This window comes from Ruditapes philippinarum, unplaced genomic scaffold (genome assembly GCF_026571515.1).
Source record: "Ruditapes philippinarum isolate M1 unplaced genomic scaffold, ASM2657151v2 ctg13166_1_1_1_1, whole genome shotgun sequence".
Taxonomy (NCBI): Eukaryota; Metazoa; Mollusca; class Bivalvia; order Venerida; family Veneridae; genus Ruditapes; species Ruditapes philippinarum.
The window spans coordinates 20,790-32,443 of record NW_026862906.1 but is presented as its reverse complement, the minus strand read 5'-3'; the positions used below and the strand labels follow the sequence as shown (position 1 = coordinate 32,443).

The window sequence follows — 11,654 nt, the reverse complement described above, 5'->3', positions numbered from 1 at the left end:
GATATTGCAATAAAACAAAGTCTCATAACAAACCCACAAAATTTTGTGATAATTTTGTAATAAAACCATATTTTTTAACAACAATAATCAGTATCCCTTTTTTGCACAGAATTTCTCAGGCATCCAAAACACATACATAAACTAATGCATATATACTCATTGATAAGGTCTGAAAAATAAGGAACAATTTATTATAATTGTTTATAATATTGTCTATATATAATTATAACTAATTAAAACAGCAGTTGTGTGACTCTGAATCTCTCATTAATTAAGTTGATTTAATTGGCATTGTCCCAAGCTTCTGATATCTTTCCAATTATATACTGAAAAATAATAAGAATACAATTTGTATCACAAAGCTGTAGAATGAAATGAAGAATACATGATGTAATACCAAATTACATTAATAATGGTATCTTAAACACTTGCTTCAATAGATCAAGAAGGACAACTATGTATTAACTTCAACATTTCAAGAAAGACAACTTGGTACTAACTTCAACAGTTCAAGAAAGACAACTTGGTACTTACTTCAACAGTTCAAGAAAGACAACTTAGTGCTAACTGTAACTTTAAAAGGACAACATTGTATTTACTTCAACAATTAAAAGGAAAGCTCTGTCCATACTTCAACAGTTAAAGAAGGATAACTCTGCACTAACTCCAACAGTTCAAGAAGGATAACTCTGCACTTACTTCAAAAGTTCAAAATAGCCAACTCTGCACTTACTCAAACAGTTAAAGGATAACCCTGTACTAACTTCAACAGTTACAGAAGGAAAATTCTGTACACCAAAAGTTCAAGAAGGACAACTATATACTTACTTCAACAGTTAAAGAAAGACAACTCTGTACTTACTTCAACAGTTCAGGAAGGACAACTCTGTACTTACTTCAACAGTTCAGGAAGGACAACTCTGTACTTACTTCAACAGTTCAAGAAGGACAACTCTGTACTTACTTCAACAGTTCAAGAAGGACAACTCTGTACTTACTTCAACAGTTCAGGAAGGACAACTCTGTACTTCCTTCAACAGTTCAGGAAGGACAACTCTGTACTTACTTCAACAGTGTCGACAACTCTGTACTCACTTCAACAGTTCAGGAAGGACAACTCTGTACTTACTTCAACACTTCAAGAAGGACAACTCTGTACTTACTTCAAACACTTCAAGAAGGACAACTCTGTACTTACTTCAACAGTTCAGGAAAGGACAACTCTGTACTTACTTCAACAGTTCAAGAAGGACAACTCTGCACTAACTTCAACAATTTCAAGATAGACAACCCTGCACTTACTTAAACAGTTCAAGAAGAACAACTCTGTACTTACTTCCACAGTTTTCTTATCCTGTATATGAATCTCTTTCTTAGTACTTGACGCTCCGAATAAAAACTTCTTCTCTTTCTCCTTCAGGACAAGTTCAAAACCCTTGTTGTTTGCTTTAGGCTTCTCTTTCAACTCTGCCCAAACATACGTAAATTCACAATTCCATTGTCCAAAGATTTCACCACGACTTGCAAAAATTACTCTCCTTTATAGAAAAACAGGAAAAATACGTATCGTACAAATATCATGTACTTACATGAGACTAAAGCATGTTTGTATACACAATGTAGATGTATATCTATATAAAATAAAAGGCTGATTTATCAGAAAATAATATTTTAATTCAATTATTGCAAAATGACAGTAACAGCCCAAAAGTTCTCAATAATTATATTACTGAAACTAGACATCCGGCAAATTGAAAACAAGAGCACCTCATGCAGTGCTAAAAATTCTTAGTTAAAAACGGGCATTTCTCAAAAGATATTGTTTTCAGAATTATGCCCCTTGTCTAACAATAGAACCTTGTCATGATAAGCAAGTATTCCAAGTTTCATGTTTATAACTTTTAAAATGTTTGATTAATTGGTTACATTAAAGTTTTTGCATGATGCCAATGATGACGACGCCACAACAATCATTATAGCTCATCTTCTTCAAAACAGACAAGCTAATATCAACCACAGACAGCCTTTAATCGAATCCAAAGTGTATTCATGATACTGATATACAATTTGGCATTAAGTTAAATCAATTAAAACATGTTTTTTTAACATTGACCATAACTATGCTGAAACTGAGTGAGTAGCTTACACAACCATTATAGAGTCAGGCTAGCCTTTTGGTGCATGAGGCTCTATATTGTTGGTTGTATAACTTTCATATTTTCTTTTTGATCTTCCAAAAATTGTGAAATGGACAGATTCAAAAATTGAAGCTGGGCAAGTCCATGTAATAAATTCAGTAAGTTAAGGGTGAAAATGTCACTGTTACATAACAGTACCTTTAATTTTTTTAAGGATATAAAAAGTGTGTGCAGCTGAAAAGAACTGTGGCAAGATATTCCTAGACTTAAGAGTTCCAATCCCAGTCAAACTGCATGTTTTTACTCACACAAGTGCCACATAAACAATAAGAAACATACTTGTTTGTCACCAAGAAGACATTTTTCTGATCTTTAGTTACTACAGCATGAGCTACATAATCATCTGTCTTGTAAAACTTCCCTTTCTCTGTCTCCTGTAAACATACAAATGTAGTAAACTTACAAAGACATGTATAGAAAACATACAAATACAGGAAATATAGAAATAAAGGAAGGAAACATACAAATGGAGCAAACTTACAAAGACACGTATAGGAAACATACAAATGCAGGAAATATAGAAATAAAGGAAGGAAACATACAAATGGAGCCAACATACCAGGTAAATATGTAGGAAATATACAAATAAAGGAAGTGCACAAATTACTGTAGAAAAACAATATACCAATGTAGAAAACATACAAATGAAGGCAACATATACTTAAGGAAACATACAAATGTAAACAAGATTGCATTTGAGAAAAATGCTATGCCACCGCATTAATACAACACTAAATAGTAGTGTAGGAACATATTTTTTTTTGTTTCTATACAATTTGAGATTGTCATAATGCATAGATCCCTGACCTATCTTATTCCTATTATCAGATTAGTGGTTAAATCTATTGTTTACTCAATAAAAGATCAGAGTAGGAATATATCAATGCACTTGAGTCAGTGAATTTGGTGGTGAAGGTCCTATTTCACACAGCTGCATCAAAGGTGACACTAGAGGCAAAATTTGAACAACTTTGGTAGAGTACCTATAGATGATATCATTTAACAAATATTAAAGCTCTAAGCCTTGTACCTTCAAACAATAAGATTTTTTTATTTTTTACAGTATGTATATATTGAAAATCAATGACCCTGGGGCGGGGGCAATTTTGACCCCAGGGCTATTATTTGAACAATCTTGCTAGAGGTTCACTTCACAATGTTTCATGCAAAATATCTAACCTCCAGCATTTGTCAATTGCTAGAAGAATTTTTTTTAAAGTTTTTACTATAAGTTTTTACTATGTAAATATGAGGAAAATCAATGACCCCCGGGGCGGGGCCGATTTTGACCCCAGGGCTATAATTTGAACAATCTGGGTAGAGGTCTACTAGACAATGCCTTATGCAAAATATCTAAGCTCTAGGCCTTTTGGGTCTTTACAAGAAGGTATTTTAAGTTTTTACTATATGTACATATAGTGAAAATCAATGACCCCGGGACGGGGCTGATTTTTACCCCAGGGCTATAATTTGAACAATCTTGGTAAGGGTCTACCAGACAATGCCTTATGCAAAATATCTAAGCTCTAGGCCTACGGGTCTTTACAAAAAGGTATTTTAAGTTTTTACTATATGTATATATAGTGAAAATAAATGACCCCCGGGGCAGGGCCGATTTTGACCCCAGGGCTATAATTTGAACAATCTTGGTAGAGGTCTACCAGACAATGCCTTATGCAAAATATCTAAGCTCTAGGCCTTTTGGGTCTTTACAAGAAGATTTTTTAAATTTATTCTTATAATTCCTTTTGGTTGCCATGGCAACAAGATTTCTGCATGGAATTAAATTCTTTGATCAACTTTGGAAGCCCTTTAACCAAGGATCAATCCTGCCAAGTTTGGTTGAAATTGGACTAGTGGTTTTTCACAAGAAGATTTTTTAAGTTCACTATATAATCTATATAACACACACACAAACAAACACACAGGTGAATCGCTATATGCATACATATGATGAAAGCAAACAAATGTATAAAACATACAAATGCAGAAATAATACAATTGCAAACAAATATAGATATAATCTTCTGCCTTGAAAAATTTCATGTAGCCAAGTGGTTAATATGTCAGAACTAGTAATCTAAGGATCTTTAACAGAGTGGGTTCAAAACCCATCAGGGCCGAGCCGTTTCTTTCCTTCATCGAGAAACTTTACACACATTACTCAGTACTGATTGGTTCCAGGAACAGATTCAAGAGTGTGTCTATAAGCTTATAGCTTCTTACACAATCAAACTAAAATAAATTCTGTGTAAACTAACAATTTCATACAGTTTATAAATACATTGTACATGTAACAGAAATCTGTCTTCAAGAATCTTGTCATATTTATTATTTTCCTATTGCTATAAATCTCAGATTCAGAACATTATGCATTTGAAAATATCTGTCTCCATGTGGTATTTGAACTACCGGTAAAGGCCACCATCTTTCAAGCTAATACTTATCAAATGTTGAGAACAATTGTTTTCTTGTTGCAGATAAGATGAAGACCACTGTTGCTTAACTTTAAAAAACATGAACATCAACAAAATACGCTAAATTTCAAGGACACTAGGACGATTTTATTGGCTAAAAATAGATTGAAATTATTGTGACGTACCAATAGTATTGCATATCCCGCAGCCTCTGCTTCATTGTAAGGTCGGATGACCTTGTCTTTGTGGAACCTTCGAGGTGGCCGTAAACGATGAATTTCACCAACATTTTCTGCTATCCTTAAATATTAACAATATCTTATAAACGCATGTAGTCTATATAATACTTTAGGTTTTTACATTTTCAACAAAGTTAACTTTGTTTCTAAATATATTGTACCTTTACAGTTGAACTTCATAACCAAAAATAGTCTTTCATGCATTGGCTGGGTTGGTTGGGTTTAATTGCTGCACCAACACAGTATAGGTCATAAGGTGACTTTCAAGTTTTACTTGTGGAGGAAGACCTCAGGCACAAAAGGGCACCTGAGTAGAACCACCAACGTTCCGTAAGCTAGATGGATAGCTGTATCAAATGTAGAATCCCAAGTCGCTGACACGGCTTGAGTCTACAGTGGTGAGAGGTAAATGGTCAGAAGTTAAGGAACTTATCCGAGCCTTTAGGTATTGGCTTGAGCAAATGTTTGAGGTAATGGCTTGGGCACAAATACATTGAGTACTGGTCATTCATATTTAAAGGTTAGAATAGTTATTTTGTATCTTTATGAATCAATATGACACTTAGGTAATATAAAGACAATACCAAAATTAAACCAAAATGTTTTATTCTCCAATCAATGAAGCCAGTTACCAATGTGTTTAAGATAGACATGTTAAATTATGATCGCAGATTTACAAATATTAATTTGCAAAATGTTAATCTAGTTTAATTTAGTTTACCTCTTAATTCCTTCAAAAGAGCTACTAGCAAAGTCGATAACACCACTTGTAGGTCTGGTTACCACGCCAACCAGACCTTTACCCACACCCTTAAAGAATCCCTCCACTCCTTCTTTCTTGGCACCTTCGATAGGCTTCCTCACAATGCCTGTGACTCCATCAAACACACCCTAATTATATAATACACACATATTATAAACCATTCAACAAATTTTCTAACCACAGAAAAAAGAATGTTGGTGCACCACACTATAACTACCGTATTCCGGTGTATTCCGGACAAGTTGCTAGAATGATTAAATGCTAAAATCTTGCCTTTTCGCCCAACAAAATGCACTTTAAGATATCTTATTCATCTCTCCCCACACCGTTTTATACTATTCTACAATTCTGGAGGTTTGATGCTTTAAACAAGAGGACAACGATGGCCCTGAATAGCTCACCTGATCATAAATTCTCTATATGTCAGAAATAAATAATATTGTATACGAAAAGTAACCACAAGGTAATAAAGTAAAAATTTCGGTCATCTGATATCAAATTCAATCCAGCTTCTACTAATGTGTATTTGTTTTAAATTTCATAACTGTAACTGCACAGCTCAGTTGAGCTAAAAAGGTACATAAGGATGCTTGTGTTGTTATTGGGTTTTATGTCACACCAGAACAGTATAGCTCATATGGCGATTTTCCAGCATTACAGGTGGAGGAAGACAACAGGTGCCCATCTGAGCATTACTTCACGCAAAAACAGGCACCTGAAAAGAGCCAAGGACGTTCCGTAAAATAGCCCTCTCTCATGAAAGAATTCAAAGACACTTGTGGGAATTAAGGATGTAAAAATGACATACTCACCATGACTAGACCTTTACCACCCCGGGCAAAACCTTCACCAACATTTGCCGGTCTTTTGTTCATTGCCTCTCGTCTTTTCTTCTGGTACTCGTCATCTAGTGTTAGAGCTGCCAGACCTTTACCTAGGGTACCAGTGATCCTAGATACAGCTCCTGCAGCGCCACCTGGCAACAAAACATGATAAAACTCTTAAATGAATCATCTAAGCACAGGATTTTTAACTTAAGCCAAGTCTTTAAATTTGAGATATAAAAGTTTACCAAGACTAATTACCTTCACTTCAGCAAGGAAATGATAACTTATGTACATGACAGAGCAGAGGTACAGTGCCAATGACCATAGAATAGACTTCATTAACAATCAAAACGGAAGTGACCTGCACCGTCTGGGAATCAAACCCGGGTTACCCTATTCACAGTCTAACCTATTGAGCTAGATGGACAGTCTTTAACTAAACCACATTATTACATAAGTATATACATACCAACAGCATGTCCAAACAAGCTTCTCACTCCTAGAGCAAGACCTTCAGCAAATTCCTCAGGTCCTTGTATAGCACCCTGTAAATTATGTACATTGATAATTACCAAAACAGGACACAAGGGAGTCAATTTAATTACCAGTGCAAAATGACCCAAAAATGAAAAGCGTTATAATGCTTTTCACTCAAATCAGGCCAAGGATAGCGAAAAAAAATAATTTTCAATTAAATATTTGAGCATATTTCTTTATCATCCTTTGCAGATTTTTTTCCATTTTAAGTGATTTTCTTGATTTATACAAATGTATAAGAATCTAAAATTTTGTTTTTAGGCTTTTTGACCTCAGTGGAGCTCCCTTAAAAAATTATAAAACTATGCTAACATAGATTATGCATCTTCATGATAAGCTTTATAATAAGAAATGGTCTAATTTGTGAGAATGAATAAAAATTAAATTTCAAACCTACCTGGTAAGGTTCATAGAAAAGATCTTCTAGACCCTCTGCCATACCACGTAACAGACCAAACGGATTACCTAGAACATCTAGACCTAATACCAACACATACATCTGTTTTATTGCCTGAAATCAACAAAGAAAACAACTTTTTTAATTACGAGACAATTGAACAATAAACTGTTCAACATGATATTCAAGTTTAAAACATGAATGTAGGACAAAACCCCACACCTCAAAATTGTATAGAGTGGACAAAACACCACATTAAATATAATACACAAAACAACTACTTGCCAATACATTTGATAAATAGCCTGTTCTAGGTCCAGAAAGTACCTTGTGGTTAGGGTATTAGCCTATAAAACCCAGGGATCAAGTGTTCAAGCCATACAGAGGTAACAACCACATTTCCTCACACCAGTAAGATATTACCACTGGTAAGCTAAAGGGAGACAATTTGGAGTTATAATAGCTTTAAGCTTTCAATGCAATCATACAAATATGTTCAAATCAAAATGTCTTGCTTTTCATCTCAAAATTCTCAATGCAATCTTTTTTCCCTGTGTATATAGGAGTATATTTTCATCTCAACACATATTTTTCTTGTAAAATAGAAGTATATCCCTTATTTTTCCATTTTATTTCATTTTGTCTTCAGTTTCTCAGCAAGCAAAGTTTTATAAATGTATTATGGGCCAATATGACTTACCTGTCCAGCATAATGTGTGGTCATTTCACCAACCAACATTTTATTGTTGTAGAATGTATGTTGTCTCTCAAAGAAACCAAGTCTGAAAATTAAACACAAAACCCTTGCAATTCAAGGTCCTAGGATTGTAAGCTGTGTGGATTCAACCTTCAGGGGCAAGCAATAATGAATATTATTCATGAAGTTCAAAGCCCATAAATTTGTTTAAATTACATTGTTTAATTACTTAAATTATTATACACTAGGACTTCTTGACCATTTAATATACATAATGAGTGATTTGATACAAAAACTATAACTTGAAAGACATTTGAAAAGGACTTTATCAAACTTTATAAATGCTAGCTGCATACAAGCAGATGTGTGCCATCAATGTAACATCTGGCGAGCCTTTCACTAACATTCCTTAAGTTTTTGTGTATCTTTTTACGTAAATTATGACTTACGCAAAACATAAATTTACGCAAGTTGCGTTTCACTAAACAGAACATGCAATTTACACAAGTTATGAGTGAGCATAACTTTACGTTTAAACTTACGCAACTGTAGCTAAGAAAGTTTAGTGAAACACAAATAAATACGTTAAGTTCTGCTTACACAAAAAGTTACGTTCAAACTCAAGTTATGATAACATAAGAATGTGAGTGAAAAGCACACCTGGACCTCCTTGAAAGACTGCCTTGTTTTACCTGATTCTATACTATCAGCTGGTTATTGTTAGTATCGTAATGCTGATCCCTTCAACTTAAAATGGATTGTTCCAAAACAAAAGGGGGACTAGTCAATATCATAAATACAGCTCGGTAAAGGCTTAAAATAATTCTACAGGATGTTTAACAAGAGGGCCATGATGGCCCTGAGGTCGCTCACCTGTATATAGGCCCCCGGAGCGGGGCCAATTTTCACCCAAGGGCTTTTATTTGAACAAACTTGGTAGACATCCATAAGAAGATATTTCATGCTAAACATCTAAGCTCTAGCTCATTGGGTTTTTTAAAAGAAGATTTTTAAGGTTTTACTACACACATATAGTTAAAAACAATGACACCCCTGGGGCGGCGCCAGTTTTGACCCCTGGGCTTTTATTTGAACAAACTTTGTAGACATTTACTAGAAGATGTTTCATGATTAATATCTAAACTCTAGCTATTTGGGTTTTTTCAAAGAAGATTTTTTAAGTTTTTACTATATGCATATAGGGAAAATCAATGACCCCCTGGGGCGGGGCCAATTTTGACCCCAGGGCTATTATTTGAACAAACTTTGTAGACACTCACTAGAAGATGTTTCATGCTTAATATCTAAACTCTAGCTATTTGGGTTTTTTCAAAGAAGATTATTTAAGTTTTTGCTATACACATATTAGGAAAATGGGTCAAAGACAGAAAAGGCCGGGTTGCATATGTATACAAAATATCATGAGGCTGTGATGTTACTTAAATTTTCTACCACTGTCTTGACCATTGTTGCTGAAAATTTAACTTAGTTGGTAAACTGAAAAAGAATGAGCATCAGACCTGAAATGGAATACCACAATATGGGACCACATGTCAATGCTGTGAACCACATATCAAGAAGCTGTGGTAAGTAGTTGCTGACAAAAACTGTTATGAAAATTTCCTACTATCTATTGATCATTAATTATGTCAAAATTTAACTAAGTCGGCAAACAGCAAGTGGATGAGCAACAGACCTGAAATCAAATCCAACTGTATGGGACCACATGATAATGCTGTATATCAAATATCAAAAGGCTGTGATAAATAGTTGCCAAGAAACCTGTTACGAAAATTTCCTATCATTGACCATAAATGTAGAAAATTTAACGACATCGGCAAACAGGAAGTGGATGAGCGACAGACCTGAAATAGAATCCCATGGTATGGGACCATATGTTAATGCTGTATGCCAAATATCAAGAGGCTGTGATAAGTAGTTGCTGAGAAAACTGTTGAGCATTAATGTAGAAATTTAACTAAGTCGGCAAACAGGAAGTGGATGAGCGACATTCCTGAAATCGAATCCGACAGTATGGGACCATGTGTTGATGCTGTATACGAAATATCAAGAGGCTGTGATAAGTAGCTGCTGAGAAAACTGTTACGAAAATTTCCTACCATTGAGCATTAATGTTGAAAATTTAACTAGGTTGGCAAACAGGAGTAGATTAGCAACAGACCTGAAATCGAATCCCACAGTATGGGACCATGTGTTGATGCTGTATACCAAATTTCAAAAGGCAGTGATAAGTAGTTGCTGAGAAAACTGTTACGAAAATTTCCTACTATGGACCATTAATGCTGAAAATTTAACTAGGTCGGCAAACAGGAGTAGATGAGCGACAGACCTGAAATTAATTCCCACAGTATAGGACCATGCATTGATGCTGTATACCAAATATCAAAAGGCTGTGATAAGTAGTTGCTGAGAAAACTGTTACGAAAGTTTTTTCCCCACCCGCCGCCCAACATTCACCATTCTATAACCCGGGTTTGCACCAGTGCAACCCAGCCAAAAATCAATGACCCCCCGGGGCGGGGCCAATTTTGACCCCAGGGCTTTTATTTGAACAAACTTGGTACACACCCATTAGAAGATGTTTCATGCTGAATATCTTAGCTCTAGCTCTTTGAGTTCTTTAAAAGAAGATTTTTTAAGTTTTTACTATATGCATTTTGGGAAAATCAATGACCCCCTGGGGAGGGGCCAACTTTGACCCCAGGGCTTTTATTTGAACAAACTTGGTAGACACTCATTAGAAGATGTTTCATGCTGAATATCTTAGCTCTAGCTCTTTGAGTTCTTTAAAAAAAGATTTTTTAAGTTTTTACTATATGCATATAGGGAAAATCAATGACCCCCTGAGGCGGGGCCAATTTTGACCCCAGGGATTTTATTTGAACAAACTTGGTAGACATTCACTGGAAGATGTTTCATGCCAAATATCTAAGCTCTAGCTCTTAGGGTTTTTTAAAAGAAGATATTTAAAGTTTTTTCTTTCGGTTGCCATGGCAACCAGAGTTCTGCATGGAATTAAATTCTTTGAACAATTTTTAAAGGTGACCACCAAAGGAACATTCCTGTGAAATTTGGATGAAATTGGCTAAGTGGTTTATGAGGAGATGTCATTTAAAGTAAAAGTTTACGGACGGACGACAGACGGACGCCGGACGAAAAGCGATCACAAAAGCTCACACTGTCACTTTGTGACAGGTGAGCTAACAATTAAAATTAATTTCTAGAACTTACTTGAAGACAACATCCTGTACGTCTGTAAGGACAACACCCACAGATTGTAAGAACACGTTGATCACGTTAGAATGTAACTGTGTAGGTTTACCATCACCTCCTCCACCACCTTGTAGTGAAAAGCTCAGATGTACCTGTAAGTTACATAATAATTGTGTAATAATGCATATAACGTGTGTATCAAGCAGGGGTGTCCGTGGCCAAGTGTCTCAAACACTATTTAAATATTTGACTTCTAAATCTTTATAAATATCAGTAATAAATATAAAAGACCTTGTTTTTGTGTTTGTCTGGTTTTTACGCCAATTTCATCACGGGTTTGGTCAT

The 11,654-nt window shown here is 35.1% G+C and overlaps 1 protein-coding gene across 2 annotated transcripts in view; it reads right to left on the bottom strand.

Annotated features, from left to right (window-relative positions):
• Window positions 1-229: 229 nt before the first annotated feature.
• Window positions 230-11,654, bottom strand: part of LOC132720580 (intermembrane lipid transfer protein Vps13-like) — a 29,102-nt gene continuing 17,677 nt past the window's right edge. Inside the window, exons 14-23 of one of the 2 annotated variants that reach the window (XM_060704740.1) lie at window positions 11,328-11,461; window positions 8,079-8,160; window positions 7,379-7,492; window positions 6,914-6,989; window positions 6,430-6,593; window positions 5,576-5,745; window positions 4,801-4,915; window positions 2,478-2,572; window positions 1,337-1,538; window positions 230-326 (exon numbers count right to left, since the gene is read on the bottom strand). In XM_060704740.1, the coding sequence (XP_060560723.1) occupies window positions 282-326; window positions 1,337-1,538; window positions 2,478-2,572; window positions 4,801-4,915; window positions 5,576-5,745; window positions 6,430-6,593; window positions 6,914-6,989; window positions 7,379-7,492; window positions 8,079-8,160; window positions 11,328-11,461 (1,197 nt within the window). In that variant the 3' untranslated portion in view covers window positions 230-281. Of the gene's footprint in view, window positions 327-1,336; window positions 1,539-2,477; window positions 2,573-4,800; window positions 4,916-5,571; window positions 5,746-6,429; window positions 6,594-6,913; window positions 6,990-7,378; window positions 7,493-8,078; window positions 8,161-11,327; window positions 11,462-11,654 lie in introns of those variants that run through there. The other variant, XM_060704741.1, reaches the window with a different exon arrangement.